Source organism: Haemaphysalis longicornis, unplaced genomic scaffold, assembly GCF_048455015.1.
Source record: "Haemaphysalis longicornis isolate Haplotype H1 unplaced genomic scaffold, Haemaphysalis longicornis Haplotype H1 scaffold_7, whole genome shotgun sequence".
NCBI lineage: Eukaryota > Metazoa > Arthropoda > Arachnida > Ixodida > Ixodidae > Haemaphysalis > Haemaphysalis longicornis.
The window spans coordinates 46,393,329-46,413,486 of NW_027526422.1; the positions used below are offsets into that span (position 1 = coordinate 46,393,329).

Consider the following 20,158-nt stretch of genomic DNA (forward strand, 5'->3'; position numbering starts at 1 on the left):
CGAGGAGTCTTGATGGGAACGCACACTCGCTCTGGACGATTACTTTAAAAAATTGGTTTAATAATTTACCAAATAAAAAGGAATAATGGGACTCTAATTGTGGGGTAAAACACATTGTTGACGCTAACCTAAACCTAACATAACGTAACCTAAACTAGGTACCTAAACAGAACCTAAAACTAACCCGAACCCAACGTAACCTAATCTCAACGTTACTAGATTATTTTCAGTTGTAAAACTGGGCGGCGCTGCCCGGAACCGCCACCGATCCTTCTCTCTGTGGCGCTGCAGTCGCAACCGGCTCGGCAGCCGGTGCGCTCGCAGGCGGTTTCGCTTATGCTTCTCCCTTCGCGTTCCTAGTTCAGCGCTCGGCGCGTACGTTTCTTGTGCGTGCGCGGGCGCTTGGGTGGGCGCACACATCTGGTAATTATTACATTCTCGGAAGCAAATAGCTACAATAAACAGCAGACACAATGACATTTTTTTCGCCCCTTGTGTGGTTCTTCCGGGTCCTTTTTTTGCCGAAGAGCAGTACTCGCAGTAGCCGGCGCATTCAGTGCCGCGGTCTCCGGCGTTTCTTGTTCGCGCGGTCTTTCTCAGTAGTGTTGAATGCGCGATGCCGTTCGAGTGGGACGTTTAGTGATTTGCCAGCGACTGTATTCCATTGATGTGGACCTCTGCATGTGAGGCTGATGCAGACAATGCCGACCTGCTTTATTCCCGGGTGTACCAATGGCTATAGCAGCAAAAATTAAGAGCAACATGGACAGGCACTTCTTCTCGGCTTCCAAAAATGCGACGCTTCGCTCGCTATGGATTAAGGCCATCCCGCGTGCTGGTAAGGAAAAGGGTACCATGTTGGGCTAGCTTTGGTGGTCAGATACAAAGGAAGGAACAGCGCACATTTTAACGAAGAAGCATTGTGGTGTGTAACTCTATCCGTCCTTCGTTAAAATGTGCGCTGTTCGAATTCCTTTGTAGCGGATAAGAAGCTTTCGACAAAGTCCAAAGTGTGCGACTGCCATTTTCACGAACAGGACATCGACAAATGGTTCGTACATGCAATGACGTTCTCTCTGAGGAATTCTCTGCTCGCGTCATCAAATCGTATTTGGTGACGTGCATTTCTATTCCAGATTCCTTCAGCGAGAATGTGCCTTGAATGTGCAGGTTAAGTCGGCGCACAACGCGCTAAGCTACTGCAAGCACGCTGGCAATTAAAGTTGTAGAGTTCGATTTAAATAAAAAAAAACCTTGCATACATGTATCCATTTATTACTTTTTTTCTGTTAACATGCTTTGGTATTTTGTAGCCATATTCACCGTAAGCAAAAAAGACGAGTTCATTTCTAAATAAAAATGCTTGCATGTTTCTATTCATTACTTTGTTTCTCTTAACGAGCCATAATCTCCTTAAGCAAAAACGATGTGGAGTTGATTGTAAATAAAAAAAACGTTGCATATATTTTTCTACTTTGTGTCTGCCGTAAAGTGTGTACTGTAAAAACCAATAAATTGCTGCAAAGAACTTTATGCTTATTGACATGTAAGCTGGTTTAACTTCGTCAGTTAAATGACTCAATAATTCTTTCAATTAGAGATATTTCGCATTTGCGGAGACGTCGCTTCTTAGTGACGTACGTTTGGTAAAGCTAACTGTTGTCAGGGCAAAACATGGAAAAGATACTATTCTAAAAAGGACGTCGAGAAAATTAGGAAGTTTCGTCTTCGAGTGGCCTTAATTACTAGAGCCACAAAGTGACGTAGCTCCAATTGATGGTGACCTTGCTTCTAATTGGCTGGAAATAAAATGAGCGGTTTCATGATTTTTTTATAAAATTCGGAAGAGTCAATCAAAATAAGCTTTAACGGAGGCTTATTCTACGCTACCAGCTCGCTGCAGACCGTTCACGCTCGTGGTTGACTGCCAGCGAGCAGCCGACGCAAGCGCGCGCAAACTACGATGCGCTTCGGCTGACCTGTTGAAGAAAGCAAAGCAATGAGCCGTAACTAAGGGCTTTTACGCCCCACATTAAGCGATCCTGAGCAGCTACTGGAAAGTACTCTGGCCTAGATGTAGTCTGGACGCGGATAACTTGGCGGGTAGCGGGTAGTCTTTAATATTATCGCGCGCTAGCGTCATGAAAAGGCCGAAGAGGCATTGGGAGAGGCGCCGTTGCACGCGACGAGCAGCGGCCGGGTAGAGCAAAATGCGGCGGTCCCGCCCTCTCGCGGCACGCCGAGAAACGGAGACACCGGCGATGCACGGCGCATGGGGACAGTTTTACAACTGAACCTATCTAGTAACGTTGACCTAATCTGACCCAACTTAATCAAACTTTTGTTGCCCGCAGCGCATGCCCAGCGCCGATAGGGGAAAACATGGCGCTAGCTCCCGAAATAGAATTACAATGCTAGCATGGGCATGCTAGCCGTGCGTACTATAAAAGCGATAAAAGCTTCCGACGCTTCCGATGATAACACAGCGACAGGCTGAGGATATAGTGCAATCGTGCGGGTAGCGTCGTCTTTCAAGGCGACCTAGACAGAAATGGCGCCGCAAATAATTCGAGCTGCGACGTACCTCAGTCCCGGAATACCCGTCGAGTTTTACGAGGCCGTGTTGGACTTCGTTGAGCAGAGGCTCGGCGTGCACACGACGCTGCAGTACGAGTCCCGCTGGTTCGGCCCGCCGGCCGACCGACGCGACCCTTTCGCGCACGGAGACGTCGACATCGCCTTTATGAGCCCTATCGCCTTCGTGCGCATGCAGGACGCCGGCAACGAGCACATCGAGCTACTGCCGGTCTCCTCCGTGCACGAGCACCGCAACGGCAGCGGCGACACGGGCCACTTCGCGGACGTCATCGTCAACGCCGACCTGCAGGCGGCGAACGTCGACTCATTTGAAAAGCTGCGCGGCTGCCGTTGGGCCTACACGGGTCCAGAGTCCTTCAGCGGCAACCAGATAACGCTGCAGGTGCTCAAACGACGCGGCGAGACCGCCACGTTCTTCGGCAACAAACTGCCGGCCAAGTCGCACCTCGACTCCATCTACATGGTCCTCAACAAGCAGGTCGACGCCGCTGCCGTAGACGCTAACTGCCTAGCGCTGTTCCTCGACCGCAACCCGTCCTATAGGGACCAGTTGTTCGTGATCGAGTCGTGGGGCTCACTTCCTCCCTACCCGATTATCGTGCGCAAGCAACTGCCCGAAGAGACGAAGCAGGGTCTGCGGCAGGCGCTCCTTGACATGTCCGAGTACTCGGAAGGGGCCAAGCAGCTTGCCAAGTTCAGAGTCAAGCGCTTCGCGCCCGTACACATGGACCAGTTCCTGGCCTTTAAAGAGGACGTCCGGGAGACCGCAAAGCTCACCTTTGACTCGGTCTACTATTAGTGACCCCCCGAAGTGCAAAAAGAAAGTTTCCTGTAGAAGATTTATGAATAGAATATAGCGCCGCCTTTGTCTAAACTTCGAATAGGTGCCCATCGGTGCAAGCAAGTCGTGGCACACAGAACATGCAAACAACTGCCCCTGTATTAGTCTTCTCGCTGAAGCCGTTCTCGTGAATGGGAAACGTGCATGAGTTGTGCATCGTCGTCAGCATTGTAGATAATCGCCACACATGAAAGTTCCGAAGATTTCTTGGTTGTAACAACTTCTAACACAACTGCCAATGACATTACTCAATGGTGCAACATCGTCTGCAGTTGGATTTGCAACACTTCAACTGTTGTAGGTTAGACATGTAAACCCACTTGCACCACAACTCGTTTTAAGGCCACAATTCTAAAGGGAGCAACCTACGCTGCTCGAGTGATGTTGACGACCCAAGGCAAATGGCAAACCATATATTGTTCTTTATTAAATATATATATTTCTTTTTACAAACTGGGAGTGTCGCAGTCACTTTGAAAAACCTATGACCTATACGGGAATGCGCCAGCACACTTTGCTTGGCATTCCAATGCAACAAAGCCGGCACACAGTCGTCGTGAAGCTGGCCGTTGGGACCACATGCTGCAAAAAGGTAAAATGGGGAGGGGGCACTAGGCGAACTGGGAATGTCGGTTGGGTGGCTTGTAATGGGAAAGCCAACAGGGAAACTATGCTGTACTCCAGACACGTACAGTGCATCAATAGCGTTGCCTTGGGCGCTTGCACAGCTTCCAGGTTAAGGTAAAAAAAACTGTGTCCCACTGTACACGGTGACCAGAAAAAGGGAAAGAGAGAAGGGTTCACCAGTTGAAACATTTTAGAGAAAAAAAATTTCGCGATGACAAACCTTCGCAACACGCACTGGTAACTCGTGAGAGCGCACAAGCAGCAGCATCGCGCTATGACCTCCGACAGGCCCCCCCGCCTGGAAGCTGTGGATGCACAGGCCCACCTGTTGCGCATGCAGACAGCTTTGCCGCACGATGCCCCAGCAGCCCCCTTTGCTCGCTCCCGAGGGCCAGTACGGGGGTCCGTAAAGTTGGATGTATTGTAACACTCTCTAGTATGTACACAGCCCGTGCGCCCTCAACTGAGGGCCACCTTGTTGCGGGTGGTGCCCTTGGCGAGCCGCCGGTGGTAGCTCTGGGCCATCGAGTTGACGATGGAGAGGACAAAGTAGATGATCATGGCCAGCACGAGCTTCTCGAAGAGCCAGGCCAGCAGGGAGCCCTCGGAGGCCACGTGGCTGCCCGCCCGGCGGTGCAGCTTGGCCTTCTGCTGGGCCAGGAACTCCCGGAAGGGGGCCTGCAGCTGCTGCCCCACGTACGGGATGTACCTGCACACCAGGGGCCGCACATGAAGCACTACGTCCGCCCCTGCCACGGCAACCGGCACCCACCTGAGGGTCTTGAGCAAGAGTTCGACGTGGTTCTCGTTGAAGGCGATGATGACGAAGAGCTTCTGGATGTGCATCTTGATGACGGCCTTGCCGATGAGCGTGGCCCCGAAGAAGGTCCAGAAGGGCACCAGGAAGTGTCCGCACGTGATGCCCGCCAGGTCGAAGAGCGGGTTGGGGATGGAGGCGCACGCCAAGATGCCCAGGAAGCCCACCCGCTCGACCAGCTTCTCCACGGCCAGCTTGGCCTTGTCGAGCACCGACAGGTCCCGGGTCTTCTCCTTCTCCATCAGCTCCTCTAGGGCCTCCAGATCCTCTAGATCCTCGTCCCCGGACAGACGCGCTGTAAAGTCACGGCCAGTCAGCCACCTGTTGTGCCCAAATAGGTGCACAGTCCCTCCCACCCCCACACTTCACTCACCAGCCTTGGCCATGAAGTACGGCGGCAGCTCACCCAGCGCAGTGCCTGCCCCCTGGAAGCAAGGAGACGACCTCGCATTAGAGTGGCCAAAATAAACACCAGGGAATCAAGTTTATTTAAGTTCATAACAAATGTTGCCCTTGCGTTCCTCCATCTGACATGCAGCCAGCAGTGGCCTTCCTTTTCTTTTTTATCATACAACATGCTGTGGACCCAGTGTTGTTCCACTACACCTTTACCCTGCTCCTAGTTCCCCTTTGTGGCACACCCGCCAAGATAAAGGTCACTCGAGTGTGAAAACAGGTTGGCCTGCATCGGCAGATTACAGCAGTGTCAATACGAATACGCCACTCCACACAGGAAGATAAACAGGAGAGACAACCTTGGTCTCTGAGTGTTTCCGTAAAAGACCTCACTCGTGCGGCACAGTGTAGATAGAGCTGCGATTGGGCTTTCTTAATCCAGCATCAGTCGCACGCTACAGCACGATGCCCGCTTGCTCTCCCCACTGAATGAGTTGGCAGTCCCACCTTTTTTTACCGTCTGCTTAAATACCTGTGCTACACGAGCATTTGGAAGGACATTTCAATCGAATGGCCTTCGCAATTTCAAATGCCATTCAAACTGGAAGGAGTTCCGCCGATCTACACGACCATTCTCAAAGGCAGTTGAAAGTTTCCGCGTTCGCCCGCCATGTTTTGGTGTCGCCACTGCTGCCATGTTTCGTTCTTGGCAAGAATTTAAGTTTAGAGTTAAAGTGTGCAAAAAAGCAATTATTAGTGGTAAAAGTCATAACGATCTACAAGCGCACACAATGCATGCACAAGGAAGCCAGTTTATTTTTGTCTTTTTTCGCACCGCCGGTGTTGAGAGTACCAAGCTACCTTGTAACCGTAGAGCGAGTGACAGAGAACGAAAACAAGTGAAAAATTATGAAGATCGTGCGCTTTAAACACAAATTTTTACTCGTAAATAACTGCTTTTGTTATTACGGCATGCAGAAACTGCGCCCGAGGGTACGACAATTCGTGTTTCAAGTGCCTTTGAGACTCCTTTGACTCAAATGCCATTTTAACCTTCCTTTAAAAAACGTCGTGTAGCAGCTCAAAGGTGTCATTCGAGTCAAATGACATTCGACTCGAAGGCCTTCGAAACGCTCGTGTAGCATGGGTATAAGTAACTTTGGCATCGTAAGCTGTGAGGGTACAGCAGTTCCTTTGGTGCCCACCAGTGCTATCAACAAGATTACATGAACACACTACAACAATGAACATCTGGGCCTAGCGTAATATAAGAGTAGCTTTTCATAAATGCTGGTCTCCTTATCATGCTGACAGGACTTGCCAAATGAATCCCAAGCAGGCAGTGTTCATTTATGGCGTTGAAATAAAAAGTGAGGGGCCTTGTGTACATCAATGCAGCAGGCAGGCACAGTCCACATTTCATTGCGCTGCAGGAACCCTTTGTCGTGAATGTTGCTTGTATGCTGACCATATCATACATATGGCAAATTTACGTGGCTGGGGTTGAAATTTCAAAGAAAGGGCAACTTCCCCATAGTGGCAAGGCATGCTTGCGGGTGCTCTTGCAGACATTACATGTAGTGAAGTGTAATTGCTCTCGCCAATTATTTGTTTGTTGTTTTCAATATACCCATTGCACGACTGTGCCTTGGATCTGCATGGCTATGTCAGTATCTCCCAGCTGACCTTGCTTATTTTCAGGGTGAGCACATCCCAGCAGGGAGTGAGGATGCACAAGCACACGACATTACACGATGGCGTACGTGAGCGTTGCCAGGCAACCGTGATAACAGTCAATAAATTCAGCATGTATCGGTGGATATTGTGACAGTGCACAGTTTGCCATCTTTTTCAGGTAAACGGCATGATGAAGGATAGCAAGCAGCTGGAGAGAGAAAACGAATCAAGAGACTTATGCACGCACAATGGCGAGGGGGTTCAGCTGAGGAAGTGAGTGAAGCGAACGCTGGCATCGCGGCACCACTGTTCAAGCACAGACATTAGTGTTATTAGTGCACAGCACTTTGGTGCCCAGTACCGTGGTTTGGCGGCGGTGTTGTCGATATCCGTGTAACCGAGTCAGCAAATGAGGCGAGGCACCGAAGGCAGAAAGAAAACGGAGAAGAGCATCTGGCAAAAGTGTGAGGGAGAGGGGCGCACACGCTGCTATGGAGCCATCTCTCTCACTGCCTCCCCCTCACACTTTCACCATGCGCCGCCGCCAGGGAGCGCCCTCCTCATCAAACTTTCGCCAAGCGCTCCTCCATTCACGGCTCATCCAAACCACGTGACATTTGCACGGGAAGTTTAACACAATTTACAACAACATACTCGATGGCAGCAGCGCACCGTGAGATAACGGCAGAATAGCGGGTCGCCGTGCATTCGCTGATCACGCGATCACTTCCTGAAACATAGCAGATATGCGCCGTGACCGACAAGACTGCAATTCGTGCTGTGCACCAATTTCGCGTTAGGCAGTATCGTAATTGTCACAATTGTCAGTGCTTTTTTTCTTTTTTTGAAGGTGAACGGTTGGTGGCCTATCTACCTTCTTCCTACACTACTTGCAGCAGTTGTTTATTAATGAAAAAAAAAATGCAAAGCAAGAAAAGGTGCCGCAGCCAAATAATTTTTTTGCACTGATTTTTGACGTCCCCAATCACACGATGACGTGGGATTGATAGAGCTTTGGCAGGGTTCGAACAGGCTTCATAAGCAAAAATTAAAAGGTTTTCAAGGACTTTCAAGGACCAGAAAACACATTTTTAAGGTCCCCATCAAACGTTTTATCTGGGATTAATTATAACTTTCCCAATAAAATGCAAAAGTTTTTTTATTGCACAATGCCTAAGCACATTAGTGCACATTTAGATAGGTGCTAACGGGTTCGTAAATTCTCCCCCAGCTTTATTTTTTATTTTATGGCTGGTATTTAGAGGTTTTTCTTTTTCCTTTGTGTTTGATGTGGCTGCTTGATTTTAAAACTTAGTTAATATTGCCTGCATCTCCTCCTTTGTCAGCAAGAGTATCAGCTAAAATTAAATCCGCAAGTGTTGCTGCAAGGCAGGATGAACAATGTACACGTCCACCATTTGCACGAAAAAGCAAACGCAGATGGAGCGTATGAGGCACAGGAAACATGCAAGGAGCATGCGTCCACAGACTACACGGAAGATGCAAGATAGAGAACAGAAGCTGGCTTTCACTGGATTGTATCGTGACATGGATTGGACTGACAAGTGCCTGCTCCCAATGTTGCCTTGTAATAATGAAAATCTACCAAACTTGTAATTTCACGCAACACACTGAAACTTGATTGTTATAATGTTTACATTTGTTAACACCTAAAATCCACGACAAACACTTTAAATTCTTGTTAAAAGACAGGGCCATTGATTCTCTCTGGAAATATCAAGGGTTTTTAAGGATCATTTAAAAATTCCAGGACTTTCCAGGCCTTGAAATTGACACTTCTAAATTCAAGGGTTTTCAAGGTTTTCAAGGACCTGTGTGAACCCTGTTTGGTGCATGTGTTGGTGGTAGAGAAAGATGCTACAAAGTAAGTGAAATAAAAAATCAATCTGACTACCACTAATGACATACGCTAGCTTGGTATCAGTTTCAGTCCTCGTCAAATTTTTTGCCTTAAAATACAAGAATAGCCAATGATTTATGGATGTGAACACGATAACTATCGTCTTCTTGTAATCACATCATCTGTATAAATTACAACAGTGACAAAAGTTGTGACTGTTACTATGTGAAAAGTTATGACTACAAAAGCGGACTGTCGTGACCTTTACGCCAGCCAATTGTGCAGGCACTCAGCAGCAGTCAGTTGCCAAGCGAATGAAGTCAAAGCCTGAAGTGGCTAAAGCCCAATACTGTAAGAACCAGTACCATGATTTAGCGGCCGAACGTTTTGTTTCCATTCAAATTAGAGCTGGGAGCTGGGAAATCTGATGCTGTTGGCAGATTTTTGCGGTCAAGCGCAGGCATTTTATGTTATTCAGATGCCACTTGTTTGTGGCCACAGTTTAGCCCTAAGTCTGCCCCCCAAGGATGGACACAAAAAAGAGGAAGCGAGGCGACTTACCCACATGAATGCTTCCAGCCTCACTTTGCTCATCACCTTCAGAATACCTATGGTTGCACCGCCAGACTCCTCAGGGCAGATTATTCTGGGGAAGGAAGGAGCCACAGTGTTCATTGCATGGGGGTCGCAGCTTAGTCATTTGACTAGGCTAGGATGATCTTTTTCTCTCGAGAGGGGCTGATGGGCAGACACCAACACGGTGGGGCTCTCCCATTATCAGTCTCAGACTCAATGCAGATTGTTCCCCCAACGTTCATTTTTCTCATATATATACATATATATATATATATGGGTTGGCAGTCAAGAAAACCTCGGAAAGCAATGGGGAGGTTGTGGTGGGTTATAGAAAGAATTTTTTGAGTCAGAAAGAAATTTTTTCACCACTTTCTTTCTGACTCAAAAAATTCTTCATCTGTTTCTATAACCCACCACAACCTCCCCTTTGCTTTCCGAGGTTTTCTTGACTGCCAACCCTTATTTTCTGTCTTATTTCACCGAGCCCCTCATTTCCCATTTCTGATTCGATATATATATATATATATATATATATATATACACACCGTTTTTCTTGTATATTTCTAGGCCATGTAGAATTCTCGGACTGCCGCCCGCGGGCTATCTACTGTGAATACAAGACAGTCAATTGAAGAGTCCCAGTTACCGCAACAGAGAGCATGTACAGGGGTCTAAAAGCAACATTCGGCATGCCTCCTTCCTGCCCCCACGGAGAATACTCACTCGTCTGGGTATGGGGGCTCTGGGAAGTCCACACTGCCGCACTCGTGCGCTGCTAGTGTCACAGCAGCTATGTGGGGGCCCTGAAACAGAGAGACCCTTCCCTGACACTGCTGTCCTGCCAGCAGCGGCTGGCACTGCACTCACCAGGTACAAGAGGAACGTGTGCAGGCCCGTGCCAAGGCCCACCGACGACAGCACACCCAGGCCCACCCAGTAGGCGCACCACAGCACCTTCTTCTCAATGAACACTATGTACTGCAATGAAAGAAAGAGGAATACCCAGGATTATTATAACACGATGGCCTCACACGAGCTTCCAAGTGAAGCGGGCCCTGAAATCCTGGAACGTGAGGCACATCCATTTCAAGCTGCCAACCAGTTGTCAACAAGCAAAATCGGCTGTGTGCACTGGTTTCCCGAACAGTAAGCAGCCACACTACTGTCTGTGCCAGCGCATTCCTCCACTGCAGCCAGTCAACTACTCAAACCTGACTGCTGCAGCATTCACAAGACGTCCATTTGAATTTTCAAAGAACGTGACAGCGCATCTGACAGGACAGGAGGAGACAGACGCTTGCACTTTGTTTGTGTCTGATGCAAGCGCAGTGTTTGTCTCCTCCCTTTCCCACCCTGTCAGATGTGCGCTCACTTTCCTTTAAATTTATATAACAACTAGCCCAAGTTTTAACTCCAGTAGAACACACTGTTGGGCAAATTGGTGCATATTTGGTACAAAAATTACAGCACGACTACGATTACAAAGGCAACAGAAAGGCAACAAACACAAGCGCTTGTGTTTGTTCGTTTTTCTGTAATCGTAGTCGTGCTGCAATTTTTTTTACCAAGTTTCAACTCTTCTGAGGTCCATTTGAATCTTGTCTCAAGAACTTCCACTACTCTCGCAATGAAACAAATTGTCAGCATCACTTGTTCCAATGAAATAAAAACCAGAAACTATAGATAACGGACGCCGGAAAAGACCATGCTTGCACTAGGTGGGAACTGAACCCATGACCATTGGATAACGTGTCCAATGCTCAGAAGGCTACTGGCATAGCAGGATTTTCTATTTTCCAGTGTATTTACCTATGCGAATTCGAGTGTACCATACGTTTAACGGAAGCAGCTAGCACTGACCTAGCTAGGGATAGAGGTATTTGTAGAAACTGTAGAAATACACCCAACACTCAAATAGCCATGCATCAGACATGTTATCTAAAGTGTGTGGGTTCAGCTCATGCCCAATACAAGCACAAGTTTTGCCCCTAGCCTTTCTTATAAATCATTTCCAATTTTTATTTGATCAGAATAAATTACAAACTACCCTCCTTGGCACTGTTCATTGGTAGCATTGTTTCATTCATTCAACATGCATGCACACACACATAAAAGCACTACTACAGCCATCAACTCGCATCCTAAGTACTCTATGTTGTTACTAACTTTACTCTAACCAGAAAAACCATTTTTCTCTTCCGTAATACGGGTTTCACCAAAGGAAGTGGTTTCCAAATACTGGTCCCATTTACACTCGAGCACACTGTTGCCTCATCCCATCTTGAGAGCGGGGCCTAGTGCGGTACTATTCCCTTGCGACAAACCAAAATTCCCGTCTTCACTTGGCAGCTCCCACCGTAGTGAACAAATTTCCAGACGGTAACTCAGCCTACATCACATGAAGGGTGAGCAGAGAGGGTGATCCCCACCTTTTGATGAGCTCCCTCGATGTAGTAGGCGATGGTGCATAGAAGCAGCACGGACAGGGCTGCCGCCACGTGCCTCCTGTTCCGCCAGAGCCTGTGAGTGACAATCCATGGGGGCTGCTCATCATGCTCTGGCTCAGCCAGTGGAGCTTTTCTTTGTAACACAATCCCCACCGGGCATGGAGGCTACACGTAAGGAATAATGTAACTAATCCCCCCCGCCCCCCCTTCCCATGCTCCAAATCAGTGTTGTACGGAACGGCGTTACAAGGAACGGCGTTCCTGGAACTAGTTCCTTTTTGGAGGAACGGAGGAACGCCACCGTTCCATTAAGGGTTGGTGGAACTGTAACGGTAACTCGTTACGTTTTTGAAGGAACGGCAGGAACGGCGTTCCTGCCGTTACATCACTAGGATTTGGCTGTTTTTGATGCCAAGGCTCAAGTACAAAAATCCACAAAGCGCTACTGCGTTTCTCTTCCTATAAGATGGTCAGTTTGCCCGCCCTTCTGCCGTACGTGCTTCCTCGAAGGTCAAAGGCAGAATAATAACCATGCAGCAGGCCGCAGCTCGTGCTTGCTTTCATGCTGGTTGCTTACGCGGCGTTCGACGGGTGAATAGCGTAGCCGCGAGAATGCTTTTCACCCTTCATCGTTTGTCTGGGGAGGCCAGAATGCGCGTCTGGCCGATAGAATTGTTCCCTGGCGGGGAAAGAATAGAGAGGTTTAGCAGTCCGTCCGTTCTGTCATACGCGTTGTTACTGCGTTAACCGGGACCCGGCTGGGAACTTGGGCATTCGTCGCGGTAGGGGGATTAGTTCCGCGGGCCTGCCTTCGCCATGTCCGTGCCTCCACACCCTTCCTACTCGCCGTTCCACGCGCTCAGGAGCTGACCGGTCGCGGTCAACCCGGTAACAACGTAGCCAACGAAACGGACGGACTGCTAAACGGGATCCAGAAATTTCGGTGTCGGACATTTCGGTCCAGGACGTTTTGGTATGGAAATTTCTGTGCACGGACATTTTGGTGCACGACGTCTTGACCCAGGCATTTTGAGTGAGGGGATGTCCCAGGCATTCTTTGAACATTTTAGCTTTAATACTGTAATTTCGTGACTTGATATGATTTTACGTTCGAGACTTGTGCTTGCGCCGCCGTTCGTGGAAATGAACGCTAAACCCTGGCGGAGCATTACCACGTGGAACCCAATTTCTGTAGCAGATGGTAAAAATTAACGTTGTTAATTTGGATCCGTTCAACCATTTTTTTGTAATTTGAACATTCATGTGAATAACCCTAATACTTTAAGTGTTACCAAAGCGCTTTCCTTTCACTTCACCCAACGGTGCAAGACGCTGCTGCTTTTAGTCTATCCCCCCCCCGCAAAACTTCCACGAAAAAACAATAACAGAAAAACGAGGTCGATTAGGTGCGGGTGCATTTAGTTTTAATTATTCTCTCAATCAGTCTCGCCTTCGTTGCATTCGGTGTCAGTTCTACTTAAAACGAACAAACCAATGATCACACTTACGGTGGCGTATCTTAGGGGAGGGGAAAGCTGAGCCCCGTCGGCAATCGTCCCCCTAAGTAGAGAGAGAGGGGTGTCACTTGTGCTGCACCATTGCGTAGACTGGACTTCGAAAACTTGAAGACGACTGTTGCCGCTCTCGTCACACTATCCTATTCATTTTTTTTTTTTTTGCTCCTTATAATTAGAGGAAGCGATGTATACCTGGGGTGTCCCTATATGTGCGACTTGATGAGTTAATTCCCAAGGGGGCGACTGAAGGCGCAGAAAGAGCGATTCCTGGAGGGGGGGGGGGCGCCGTCGATATGACCGCGACGCGCGGAAGGGCGTAGCCAGCAAACGATAGTGGCCATTGTGTTCTCAGCGGCTTTTTGGGTGGCTTTTTGTGTCACATTATAGAGGTTTCGTGCGCCCATGGTGAATGTAAAGCATTTTCTCTGTTTTAAACACGAAGTGTGTTATGTCATTGTTCTGAATGTATCACCCGATTCCTGCAAAAGCCTCCACTAAGAGGCTAGCAGTAAGTTCTAAATAAAAAAAAAAATCACTGCGGTGACGCTTTGGAGACCGTGAGCTCCACCACGCCAGTAGGATTTTCAGGGGAAACCGAAAATAATATGGCTGAAAAAGAAATTTGGTCGAGATTCGAGCGTAGAGGCGGGAGGTGGGGGGGGGGGGGGGGGAGGGGCGTTAGAACAAAGACTTAAAATTTGGTAAATGTAGGCTTGTAAACATTAGACGAAGGTTGGTTGTCCCGAACAGAATGGGTGGAATTCGTATGTACAACCGGTACGCGCTTAATGAGCATTTAGGACATTAGAACCTGCGGCTGTTTTCCAAAAGGCCCGTTTTTCCTCCCCGACAACATCCTAGACCAGTGTTCGCGAATTCATTTTAGCAAGGCAGCCTAGCCTACGTAATACTCTTCATAAGGTTTTCTTCATTCTGGGGGCTAGCTAATGTTTGTTACTTTTTGGATATTGAGAGTGTACATGCAATTTATGTAATTTGAGGGTGTGTAATTTAAAAAAAATACGAAAGAGGCGGTAGACCATCGTAAACACGGGTAATTGTCTGAGCTAAAAAAGAGCGAATATAACTTAACAACCTGTCATAAATGAAAAAAAAAAAAAAACGTGTGCTAAAAAATTCATAAGGCTGCATAACAGGTGTTCCCAGGAAAAGGTATTAAACAAAAATATATAAATGTAGAATTTCTAAAAATATCTGGCAAAGATCGAACATGGCATCAATCAAAATAATAAATTCACTGCTCCAGATTGTTGTCCATAACCCACATTAAGCGGAAATAAAAATATAACGGCTGTCGCAAACAGGCAAGCACCGGATAATTTGGTCGCCGAAATGTCCGTACACCGAAATGTCCGTACACCGAAATTTCCGCACCGAAATATCCTGCAACGAAATGTCCTCGAGCCGTCGTGAGTTTGTCCCGTGCTTCCTGAAAAGAATTCGCCTAGGAGCGTTTCTTTTAGATGCAACGCATCTCTTTAACTCGCCTTGTCCCGCGTCGTTGTCGCGGCGTAGTCCGCATCCCTCCCCCATTCTCCTCACAGCGGCAGCTGCGCGCTCCGCCGCTCTCACCGCAGCGCCATCTGTGCGTCAGCGCGCAGCTTGCGCTCGGCTGCGCTCGCTCCCGTCGCCGTGCCAGCTGTGCGTTAGTGCGCAGCTTACGCTCGGTTAAAAATTTACACCATCTTCCCGCGAGGGGAACCATGGGGTAGATGCGACGCATCGGGGGTGAACATGCTGCGTAAATAGGATACACAACAGCAATCCACACGCTGACATCGCTAACATAACGGAAACGCAACGGCAACCCCCGATGCGTCGCATCTACCCCATGGTTCCCCTCGCGGGAAGATGGTGTAAATTTTTTTATTATCTTTATCTCCAGATAATCTGCTGCCGGTGGTGCTAATATTCGTATAATATACGTAGTTCGATGTGAGTTTTAAATGTCTCACTTAATTTCGACCCAGGATTATCCGACACTATATTTTAATTTAAAAACCTAATTGTAACGTTAATGTAACGACACGTTCCAATTTTCGAAGTGGAACTGGAACGTGTTCCTTTCGCACTAAAGGAACTTGTAACGGGAACTCGTTTCGAAATTGGCAAGGAACGAGGAACGAGCTTTCGTTCCTATTTTGGAGGAACGTGTACAACACTGCTCCAAATAATGAAGCACCCCTCTACGACAACCTGCACTCTCAGCCACCCCACACAGTCCAAGGAGCTCGAATAAGCACCGGACCTCTCACTCTCACCGGCAACACTTAAAGGGGCCATGAAGACAAAATACAGGGTTGTTTTATTTGAAAGATTTCGTGTTCTATGGTGCCCCCAGCGCTTGTCCGGAAGCAAACGATGCTTTATTCACTGCGAAAATAATCAATTTAAGCTAAAATTTTGATTCTCGCACCAAAATGTGTTTAAACAACGTTTGCAATGACATCATAAGAACGGGTCTTAGCAAAAATTAGTGTGGAGCGGAGACTTGCTCACTGCTAGTCGCACCACATAGCGGTAAGCCATTTTCTGCCTTGGGTTTGTTTGTAACCATATTTAAACCTGGCATGCTTTTGTTCGTGGAGAAAATATTTCATTAAACATGGTGCTCGCTTGACAGATATGGCCACGTAAAGCACAGTCGCTTGTGTCAATCGGCCAGTGTCATCTGAGACAACCCCAAAGCCCTGCAGTGCTGTGCATCTAAACGAAGCATAGTGCATGCAGTACCAACAGCAGTACGCATCAGTACTTCTATGTTTACATGTGCTTTCGTAACCTCCACTGTTTGCGCCCCCATTCTTACAGATATAAAAAGAATATGCCCAAAATTTAAGCGCAAAAAGCTTGTTCAACAAGCTTATAAGTGCTGCCTAATTTGAGTTTGCTTTTTTCGGCCTCCGCCAATCGCAGAGCTGGCTGGTATGACCCCATAGGTTCTGTTGCGGGAAATGAGCTAGTGGGTCGCAATGGCCATTCCCTTTTTTTCCTAATTATACAGCTTATTTGGGCAAAGTTTACATTAAGAGTGGTTTCAGCATGATTCTAACCAGGCAATCTTTTGAATGAACCAAACTTGCATTTTGTCTTCAGTGTCTCTTTAAAGCCACACAGCCCCCTCCGCTGCCAGCACGTGCCACTGCCCACCTGACGGCCATCTCGAGGGAGAGCACGAACAGCTCGCTGAGGAAGTACCGCAGGGTGGTGAGGGGCCGGCGCCAGAGCACCAGGCTCTTGCGGTCGTCCACAGCCAGCAGCTCCATGGGGGGCGACCCATTGGACACTGTAGATGGGGAGGAGGCCGAGCCCTTTCGCTGACGCAAGGCCATCTGCTGCTGCTGGTCACACTTCTCCAGCCGCTTCACCTGCGCGAGGGTCACAGCGGTTCTTCTTGGAAACACCACCCCACTCATCAAGTGTCCAATCCACGGCACAGTTTGGGAAGAGGTACTACTGCAGACAACTTGTAATGAGAAGAAGCAGACAGAGTAAGTTTCCCGTGGCTGTAAGCACTGACCGTAGCCACCAACAGCCACAAACACTCGATCTCAAGACACTGGTTGCGAGCATGCTGATGCAACACTGGGTGGGTTCTTCTGCGAACTCCCCGAGAAGCAGAGCAGCATTAATTTTTTTTCTTATGTATTCCTACGGCGTGGGGGATTCGTGGACTGCCCGTGGACTATCGGCAGTGAGCCTGAGTTTGTAAATCGAACAGACCCACTGTACCATTTTGTGGAATGGGTTACGCACTGAGGTTACACCTGGGATATGAGATGCACTGTAGTGAAGGGATGTGGATTAACTGAGACCACCTGGGGATCTAAAAGCACCAGTATCCCAACGTACTGGCATTTTTCCGTTTCCAACCACCAGAACAACAGCGGCCGCTGTGGCCAGGATTGAAACCGAATCCTTGGGCTCAGCACTATTGTTTCATGTGAGCAACATGATGGTAACAGTGGTGTGTGGGAACATTGCTCCCTAAAAGCTCCTTTACAACAGTTTGGTTACACTGCAGAGGTGTACTGGAACGTTTAGAGATATTGGCACTGGTTGTACACAAAAGCCTCATTATTTTCTTGAGCTGCAGGATCCCCGCGCTAGAATTGCCACCCAGTGTCGAAAATGCACAATTCCTAGCATGAGTAGGAACACGTCCAGTTGGCACATCGCCAATAGCAAAAACTATGCGGAAGAACTCGAGTTCTTCATTAGCCAAGGGCGCCAAGTCATTGCTACATTGCACAACAACGGCTATAGCTGTAGCTCCAAATGTGCTTTAATATTCTAAGCTTTAATATTCTAAGGCAAATGTCGCCGACATGCTTCAAGTACAGCGACAGCTTATTGCGAAGCACGAGTTTTCGGCGCTTACAAAAACCCTTCCATAAAGAGTTCACGCAGTATAAGTTGACAGAAACTAAAGAAAGGTTGAACCGGGCAGAATTAAGGGCATGCAGAACAACCAGGCACGTTTTCACTACCCTTTGCTCCCCGCGCATGCAACATGTCCCCAACCGGCATTTTTTCACTGTCAACTATGCCACGTTAGCAATACGTAGTACGAAGCACAAGCGATTTCCGCAAACAACGCCGGGTCCGTGCTCTTCCTGACCGAGAAATGAAACCTACTCAAACATCACGTTTTCGTCAATTCAGCTTCGCGTACTCACTAGAGCGGGATGAACCATGGTGCTCGCCGTTCTACCCGATTCCAGCACGAACAGACGCGAGGGGCGACAGCTACCCCGATCACGAACGGCGTGATCCTGACATAGCACGCGCCGAAACAACGAAGAAGCACATCTCGAGCGCGTTTCAGCGGACAAAGGGAACGTCAACGTGACCGTTTCACCACTTCACGCTCCACGCAGTACTGTAAAACTGTCCTCAGATTCAAGTCGCGTTCCCGTTTATTTAACGCAACTTCCAGTACAATTTTTCCTCTTTTTTTTTTCTATTTAGGCGACGTGGCAGACGATTTTCTTGCAGGGCGGCGAATCACCTAGCTCGCTGAAGTACGGTTTCGCAGTCACGAGGAAAGTCCTCGAGGAGAGCCAGGCCAGCGAGGAAAAAATGGAGATAGCAGAGGGGAATTACTCACAGCGCGGCCGCTAGTCCATCTGATGTGACGCGATCATGAAACCGTGTCCGCCGGTACAGCTGTTCCCACGAAACACAGCAGAGCATAAAGAGCGAAACTATCGCTACAGGCGCGTCCGTCGTAGCGGCCGATGACGCTTTGGAATCACGCGTTCGTTTCGCTTGTCTATTTTTGTTTAATTCCCCGGCACGTGATAGCGCCGGCTTCCCGTAACTGCAAGTATCTTCTGATACGCAACATCCGTGAGAAAGCAACCCGTCGCCAAGGCAGCGAGCAATATCGACTCCCAAGAAGTCTCGATATCGCCGCAGTCGCACCTAGAGCCACCGCGTTGAAACGGCTAACCCCTTCAGCCAACCTACCGTAGCAGTAGATAGCTCCAGCCCACCAGCTTAAAACAGCAGCCGAAGATTTGAAAAGAAAAAAAAAAAGCAGCAATTACGACTGTTTTCTCAACGGTAGATTGTTACACATAGTCTATGCAATCTTGGCGCTTTTACCTTTTGTTTTACGATCGTCGCGAGAAACACCGGATGCGGACCCTCTTGGCAGAAGCTCGCGTCATTCTGATCTAATTACGACCTTGTTCGCCTCGCGAGTTTTCCAACCTCCTTTTCTCTGCACGAACTTTCCGTGACAGAAACATTCGTCCAATCATGGCCCGTCCCACGCACGTAATGCACTGCGGATATGTATGACGGTATGACCTCCTCACATACAAGCGGGACGCAGCGCTCCGTACCAGCTTTGCATACGCACGCGAATACAAAAGCGCTCTACCAAATGTGGTTTTTTGAACAGCTTTGTTTTGTTTTGTCCACGTGCTCAATGATATATGTGCGCTGCCTTGTGATTAATGCTTGTTGGACCAAACTAAATGGAAAGGGAAATATTTTCGTGCTTTGCCATTGACTTTACTGTGCTCCTGACTGCACTAGAACATGCAACTGACCATGTCTGATTTCTTGCCAGTTGATTTTATGCCTCGATATTTCAGTTCTTGACGTAGCGCATCCTTAGTGAGTGACTTGTACTCCCGACGGTACGGCGTCCGTTCGTTTTTCGGGGGGCCCATCCCAGAATCACAAGCGCCAGCTCTGGTGGCTGTAGGACCCTTGTGGCCGTTGCATTGAGTTCATGGTCCTTTCTGGAACGGTTCAGGAGTTTCAAACTACTACTTATTGTCGAAATGCGGCAGGATTAAACACGAAAGGGCATTGCGGAAAGACCCGGAAGGACAATTCACACGGCGCAGCCTGTGAGGCAGCCATAGCCTCCCTCATACATTCATCATGCCGGCTAAAGCACCTTGAAGACGACGGCTATGTGGGAGGGCGCCACCTTCCTAGGTCGTAATGGTTACCTTCTTGTGTACGCGAAGATAAGACGAGTTGCTGGGTCTCGTCTGCCTCGCGAGGGCGGCTTTGTCAAAAAATTGAATTGAAAAGCCTGTGAATGTGCGAGGTTATGCTGCGCGAGCGGATAATCGAGCAGCCACCCTCATAGCAACTAGATCTGCGACCGCCCTCGCCCGCCTCCGAGTTACAGATCCAAAAGGACCTAATCAGCTGGGCAAAGACGAGAGCAGAAGCCACTGGAGCCCTGGATAAAGGGTTCCACGTACCGGAGCGGCAACTCGCCCTGGTGAAACGATCTCTGGAATCGGCGCG

At 48.5% G+C, this 20,158-nt stretch overlaps 2 protein-coding genes across 5 annotated transcripts; one reads left to right on the top strand and one right to left on the bottom strand.

The window, feature by feature from the left end:
• The first annotated feature begins 2,387 nt into the window (after window positions 1-2,387).
• On the top strand, window positions 2,388-3,892 carry LOC144145489 (phosphonates-binding periplasmic protein-like). The gene has a single exon (XM_077677132.1). It carries the CDS (start codon window positions 2,552-2,554, stop codon window positions 3,395-3,397), a length of 846 nt encoding a protein of 281 aa, XP_077533258.1. The 5' UTR covers window positions 2,388-2,551; the 3' UTR covers window positions 3,398-3,892.
• Tango5 (Transport and Golgi organization 5) lies at window positions 3,842-19,778 on the bottom strand. Of its 4 annotated transcripts, none has more exons than XM_077677128.1 (9): window positions 19,441-19,778; window positions 16,529-16,746; window positions 11,823-11,913; window positions 10,261-10,371; window positions 10,117-10,196; window positions 9,379-9,463; window positions 5,257-5,308; window positions 4,839-5,178; window positions 3,842-4,775 (listed from the first exon to the last, which is right to left on the bottom strand). In XM_077677128.1, exons 1-9 carry the CDS (start codon window positions 19,561-19,563, stop codon window positions 4,526-4,528), a joined length of 1,350 nt encoding a protein of 449 aa, XP_077533254.1. In that variant the 5' UTR covers window positions 19,564-19,778; the 3' UTR covers window positions 3,842-4,525. The 4 variants fall into 4 exon arrangements, with proteins under 4 accessions (XP_077533254.1, XP_077533257.1, XP_077533256.1 ...); XM_077677131.1 differs by lacking the exon at window positions 19,441-19,778 and adding an exon at window positions 18,989-19,162; XM_077677130.1 differs by lacking the exon at window positions 19,441-19,778 and adding an exon at window positions 18,489-18,780.
• Between the last annotated feature and the right edge of the window lie 380 nt (window positions 19,779-20,158).

Coding starts and splice junctions, on each gene's coding strand:
- LOC144145489 (XM_077677132.1), top strand. CDS start 2,552: ATGGCGCCGCAAATAATTCGAGCTGCGACGTACCTCAGTCCCGGAATA.
- Tango5 (XM_077677128.1), bottom strand. CDS start 19,563: ATGGGCCCCCCGAAAAACGAACGGACGCCGTACCGTCGGGAGTACAAG. Junction 16,747..19,440: donor CTGGCAAGAAATCAGACATG/GTCAGTTGCATG, acceptor ACCCTCGCGCAG/GTGAAGCGGCTGGAGAAGTG. Junction 10,197..10,260: donor ACACGTTCCTCTTGTACCTG/GTGAGTGCAGTG, acceptor TCTCTGTTTCAG/GGCCCCCACATAGCTGCTGT.